Source organism: Cebus imitator, unplaced genomic scaffold (assembly GCF_001604975.1).
Source record: "Cebus imitator isolate Cc_AM_T3 unplaced genomic scaffold, Cebus_imitator-1.0 Scaffold515, whole genome shotgun sequence".
Lineage (NCBI taxonomy): Eukaryota > Metazoa > Chordata > Mammalia > Primates > Cebidae > Cebus > Cebus imitator.
The window spans coordinates 1,304,076-1,311,062 of NW_016107830.1; the positions used below are offsets into that span (position 1 = coordinate 1,304,076).

The 6,987-nt window shown below is 32.0% G+C and overlaps 1 protein-coding gene across 3 annotated transcripts in view; it reads right to left on the reverse strand.

The window, feature by feature from the left end:
- The window catches only part of TTC37 (tetratricopeptide repeat domain 37), a 95,241-nt gene that overhangs the window by 9,190 nt on the left and 79,064 nt on the right, over positions 1–6,987 (reverse strand). For 2 of the 3 annotated variants that reach the window (XM_017514100.2, XM_017514101.2), the window contains exons 38-39: positions 6,251–6,409; positions 2,023–2,175 (exon numbers count right to left, since the gene is read on the reverse strand). In XM_017514100.2, coding sequence (XP_017369589.1) covers positions 2,023–2,175; positions 6,251–6,409 — 312 coding nt within the window. Of the gene's footprint in view, positions 1–2,022; positions 2,176–6,250; positions 6,411–6,987 lie in introns of those variants that run through there. The other variant, XM_037733307.1, reaches the window with a different exon arrangement.

Sequence of the window (6,987 nt, forward strand, 5' to 3'; positions counted from 1 at the left end):
CCCTGGGAACACTGGAATATCCTATGGCTCAGGGTTGAGTTCAGGTTATACTGGAGGATCCTGTATGCTACTGCAATCTATCTTGATCTGATATCTCATTTTGGAATCTGATATCTAGTATGTTAGCCAACCTGTCAGTTTTACAACCAGATCACATATTATCATATATACAGTAGGCTTCCATAAAAGTCTTATTTTAATATATCCATCTTCCCCATATTACCAGCTGTTTACCATAGAAATATGGTATCCCCTTTATAATTACTGGATGTCAAATGTGTTTTTCAAGAACAAATTGGATTGATAGTGCTTTAAGGTTTACAAAGGCACTTGTAAACATTATGTCATTATTCAAACAATGCTACAAGAAGGCAAAGTAGGTATTCTGATCTCTACTACTACAGAAAAAGAAAGAGCTTTAATCAGTTTAACTGGCTGAAGGTTTCACAGGTAGTAAACGGTAGAACCAGAACATAGGCTCTCAGAGAAAATACTTTTATGGTGTTGTACTGGTACAGGTGGGGCAGGAGGCCGGCAGGTATACATGGGTATTACTAAACTGTAAGGTAATTTCTTCATCTGTCAAATAAGGTTACTGTGACTATTAAATAAGTTAATAAGTGTAAAGCACTTATAATAGTACCTAGCACAGACTAAGTGCTATAGTTTGCTATTATTACAACTATTACTAATTTGTTCTATTCATGGTCAGATTTAATTTCCTAGTATTAATAAAAATCATCAAATAATATTGAAAAGTAACAAATAATAAGTTAGGGTAAAAGAGTGTCTACTCCTCCAGTTCACAAATTGAAAGACATGTAATAGGTACTATGGGTGGCTTCCATAGCTCACCAGTTATCAAGGTCATAAAGATCATTGTTATACATAAATATGGGGCAAACAAAACAAAATAGTGAACTACAATTAGCTGGCCACATTATTATTTATCCATTCACTCACAACCTCCTATGCTCGAAGGTAGACTGACAGAGCAAGGAAGCAAGGATGAACAGAAATAGCCCGACATAAAGCTCTTAAATGTGCTCCACAGCAATGGCACCAAAGTAATAAAAAAAAAAAAAAAAAAGTCCTAATTCTTATATTTCATTCTCAAAATGCCTAAAGTGAATAACTAACATTCTCATAGGTTACTATGGTAAAAACATAAGGTACTTTAGGGCTCTCTAGGATAATTTCTTCTAACCCTATAAAACCAAAACAATGACAGTTTAACTTTTAATTACAAAATAATAAGCATATGATGAAAAATCCAAACTTTTATATCAAAAGATATAAAATAAAAAATTCTCTTCTACCATCCTTTAAAACCCCCAGTCCCCTTCTCCAAATAACTTCCATTATATATCTTACATATCTTTCCATATAATTGTATCTTTGTGCTTTTAAGCATATGCACATACAAACACACATAATATATTTAGAGATATACATCCTTAAAAATTCATACCACATTTATGAACACTCCATTGGAATTGTATCACATATCCTTTTCTGCAGTTTGCCCTCACTCCCACTTAAACATTTATCTTAACAAATTTTCTCTATCAGCATGTAAGACTTTCAGATTGATATACATAAATTGGTATCAGAAAATAGGTTGTCAAGTCATAATTTATTAGAAATCCCTGTTAGAAAATGTTGAATTGAAATGAGAATGACTGAAATGTTTACCATTAACATTTCTGTGGCAGTTGAGTAGCTAAATTTAATTCTAATACAATTTGTTTCGCAAAGAAACAAAAATGTATATCTTACTATAATTCAACTTTTAAAACTGTAATCTTTTTGCCCCAAATATTGACAATGTTCTGCTGTAGTCTATAGATCTATGTTACTCTATGTCCATCAAGAACCCAAAATACAAAGTGTATCAAGAAGCCACACTAGAAGACAATGAAACAGCAGGAACTCAATAGAATATTACTATGTAAAAAGCCTTTATGTCAAAGAAAGATAAAAAATCAATTTTTCATGATCATAATTATAACATGATCTTACCATACAGACTTTTAATGCAAGCAGTGCTAGTCTCAACAGACTTGAGAGCTTCCCACTCCAACTGCCCTGTTGGGATGCCACTTGTAGACTCTTTCTGTAACACATCTCTGCAGCACTCATCATTCCTTGGGACTGATACACATGTGCCAGCCACTAAGAAACAAAAAGGGGAGAAGGAGGCAAAGGACTTTAGTTTACTATGCAGTCTGTTATCCCCACTTCCAACAAATACAATAAACTTTGATGGAGCAAAAATTTTTTATTTAGTTATGGGTAAGTTCTGTGCCCAAAAAACAATTACAGGTCAAAAAAGAGTTGTCATATCACCAATTCTTTTAGTAACAGTTGACTATTAGCAAATTGACTCCAGTAATATGTAAAAATAATAATATATAATGATCAAGTAGGGTTTATTCTAAGAATGCAAAGTTGGCTTAATATTTGAAAATCAATATAATTCACCATATTAATAGAACAAAGAAAAAGATTATTTTCATAGATGCCATAAAAAAAGATAATAAAATTCAAGACTCATTATTTTTTAAGAAAAACCTCTCTCAGCATATTCAGAGTAAAATCTTCTTAATCTGATAAAGATATTGATAAAAACCTATAGCAAACATGATACTTAGTAACAAAATAGTCAATGCTTTCCACCTGAGGTAAGAATAAGGCAAGAATGTTTACTTATCACCACTTTTAACTTTGTATTAAAGGTTCCAGACAGTACAATAAAGCAAAACAAACAAATCAACAAAAAACCTTAATATGTAAAAACTGGGAAGAAAAAGGTAAAAGTGGCATAACTCTCTAGGTACAAAATTCAAAACCATTCAAAGAATAAGTGAATTTAGCAAGGTGCTGAAAAGTCAACATATAAAAATCAACGGAATTTTTAAATGTTTGGAGATAATTTAAACACACACACACACACACACACACACACACACACACACAGAGAATGGAATAACAACAAAAATATCAAATACCTAGAAATAAATTTAACACTAAAGTATAAAAGACCTCTAGGTTGAAAACTGCAAAACACTGCTGAGAAAAATTTAAAACTAATTAAATAGAAGAATATGCTACATTTGTGGACAGAAAATATTCAGTATAGTATTACTTTGTCAATTGTCCCCAATTTAAACTGTAGATTCCAAACAATCTCAATTGAGATCCCAGCAGAGCTTTTTTGGGTAAGAATTAACAATTTACAGTAGTTTATTTAACTGTGGTTTCAGTTACCTGTGGTACAATACGATAAAATACTCTGCGGGAAAGAAGGAGACCACATTCACTTAACTTTTATTATGGTACATTGTTATAACTGTTTTATTATTGTTGTTGTTGATCTCTTACTGTGCCTAATTTATAAATTAAACTATCATAGGTATGTACGTATGTATAGGAAAAAAACATTTGTGTGTGTGTGTGTGTGTGTGTGTGTGTGTGTGTGTGTGTATGGTTCATTACTATTTGCGGTTTCAGGCATCTACTAGGGGTGTTGGGACATCCTCCCTGCAGATAAGGTGGGACTACTGTATTTGGAAATGCAAAAGACCTAAGACAAACTTGAAGGAAAACAAAAAGTTGGAAGTTTTAATATTACCCACATATCAAGACTAACTATAAAGCTATACTCAAGAATAAAAAACAAACAAAAGAAAAAACAAATAGACCAATGGAAAATAATAAGGAGGCCTGAACAACCCATACATACACAGCTGATTTATGATAAAAGCATTGCCATAATTCCATAGGGACCAAATGGTCTTTTCCAAGATTGGTACTGTGTTAATTATGGGTAAAAATAAACCTTAGCTTCTGCAATATTCACAAAGATTAACCCAGGATAAATTATAGATCTAAACATGAAAAGTAAAACAATAAAATTTCTAAAATAAAACATCGAAAAAAACTTCATGAACCTAGAGTATGCAAAAAGTTCTTAAATAGAATATCCCAATAAAGCATTAACCATAATCAGACTTCATTAGCATTAAAAACTATTCATCAAAAAATAACATTAATAAAGGCAGCCATAGATCTAAAAAAATATTTGTAAAATAAATATCCAAAAATGTGCTTGGATTCAGGAAATACAATAAATTCCAATAAGTAAAAATGAATAGCCCATTAAGAATTATGCAAAGCACTTTACACAGAGGATATCCAAAGGCTCAATAAGCATATAAAAAGTTGTTTGACGTCATTAGATATCAGGTAAACACAAGTTAAAACTACCACAAGATATTATTACCTACATAGTCACCAAAATGGGGGAAAAACACAACAATCTAGTAATATTAGCACTTGGAATGCTCATGCACTGCTGGTGCAAGTGTAAACTAGTATAACCATTTTAGATAACTCTTTGGCAGGATCTATTAAAGTAACCATACATACATACTATGTCCCACCAAAAAGCATGTCGTCCAAGGATGGTCACAGCAGCATTAGTCATACTAGCCAAAACTTGGAAACGCCCAAACATCCATCAATAGTAAAATGAATAAATATTATAGTATGTTCATAAAATGAAATGAAAAAACTATGGCTACATGAAACCACCAAATGATTCTCGCAGATACCCTGTTGAGTGAAAGCAACCAGATACAAAAGAGTAAACCACTGATATGAAGTTCAAAAACAGGAAAAACTATATAGAAGTCAGAATAGAGGTGATCCTTGTTTTGGGGTTGGGGGAGTAGAGTAAGAAAATCAACTGACAGAGGCCTGGGGGAGGGAGTTGGGTTGCTGGAACTGTTCTGTATCTTGATATGGGAGGTGTTAAACAGGCATATTTAACGAGTAGTACTTTTAAGATTTTTACACTTTATACCTTGTGAATTATATAACACATACACGCACGCGTGCGCAATCTCTTAAGACTTTACTTACTGATATTTGGCTGTGTCCCACCCAAATCTCATCTTGAATTCCCATGTGTTATAGGAGGGACCCAGTAGAAGGTAACTGAATCATGGGGGTAGGTCTTTCCTGAGCTGTTTTTGTGATAGCAAATAAATCTCACAAGATCTGATGCTTTTAAAAATGGGGGTTTCCCTGCACAAGCTCTCTTCTCTTGTCTGCTTCCATGTGAGGCATGGCTTCCACCTTCCACCATAATTATGAAGACTCCCCAGCCACATAGAATAGTAAGTCCATTAAAAATCTTTTTTCTGTAAATTGCCCAGTCTCAGGTATGTCTCTATCAGCAGTGTGAAAATGGACTAATACACTTAAGATATAATTTATCTTCAATTTTTCCTTTTTAGTTTGACAATGTATTTTTCCCTTTCATAACAAATATGAAATCATCAACATGAATTAAGTATCTAAGGTTAACTAGATATTCTAAGGTCAACTAGATGTTGACCTTAAATCCTAAATCCCATATGGAAAACTTACTCGAAGAAAGGGGAAAAGAGAATTACAGTAAAAGGGAGGCTTATTTTTCATAATCCAGTAATTTTATGCCAGATAATTTTTAAAAAATTATCTAAAGCAGGGATATCAAGAAGCTGATATAATAAAAGATCAGAATATAAAACCAATTATAGTAAGACAAACTTCTATATCAAAAAGCCCCTTTGATACTTTCTCTGGGGCACACATGTTTATTTATAATATTTATAAATGTTATATTTATATTTAAATATAACAAATTAAATATATAATAAATATAACAAATTATAAAAAATAATTATATGCGTCCTTGTATTTTAATATCAATAAGAACAAAGCTCACAGTGATCATTGTGTATTTGTTACTGTGGATAACCAGAGCCACCTGAAAGAGCAGATGATCTGTTAATTCAAGCATTAATCCTGAAAATAATTTCTAAAAGCACTAAATACAGTTTATTTGTAAAGTAGTTAGGGAGAAACTATACACATCCCCTCTAAAGGCAGAGTTAAACACCATTATGGTACCCTTATTATAAAATGCCCAGAACATATCAACCCATATAAAAGACAGTCTTTTCATTGCTGTTTTAAAGTGAGAAAATTTATAAAGCTTTAAATCATCATTGTAGTAGATCCTAAATTAGTGCTAAACTTTCGTAGTTCCTTTAACCCTAATGCCTTTTACCTGCTGAAACTGAGAGAGAACATGGTAAGAGTGACAGCAAACCAAATAAAGATGGAGCATAGCCCTGACATTAACTAATATTATGAAGTGTTTTAATTGAGGAATCAAATAAGAAAGGAGAAAACTTACCTGCCAAGCTGGAACAGAGGTTGAGTTGGACATGACTATTTTTTGTAGTTCTTCAAGTACAGCATCTGGGAGTGGCTTTTGTGACTCCAGGAGTGGTTTACACTGAACTTGTCTCAAAAGTAAGATAACGGCTGGCTGATCAGGGTTACTTTTTAAAAACTAGAAATTAAATTCCAAATAGGAATACATCAAATAGGTTCTTAAATGTTAAAAGTAAAAGGCATATTCTCCAAGTTGGGAAAATAAAATTCTGAATGTTTATACCTTTTCTTATTAAAGAATAAACAACAGCAAAAACTAAATAAACAAAACAATGAACAACTTGTAAATATCAAACTTTACATTTAAATAACCTTTAAAATCAGTAATGCTATTATTATTGTAATGTACAATGTATTTCCCTTTGACTTAGTTTACTCTTAAGTGATATCCTAAAAAATTTAGGTTCTGAATGTAAGTAGATAGCTGAAGTAAGAAAATATAAAATTAAGTGGGAAGGCTATCACCATTCTATACTGGAATAAACTATACTGTGTAAGAAGAAAAGAGGCATGAATTTTTTCTTTCTTAACTTATTAACAAAGATATATGTCTTTCTTCAAGACACAGTGTTTTCAAGTACTGCAAGTAAGAAAAATGACCTATTTTCCCATTTCCTTAAGCTACTATTTATTTCTTAAAATACTTACCTACATACATACATAAATGTATTATATATACTTATATCCTGTGTGTGT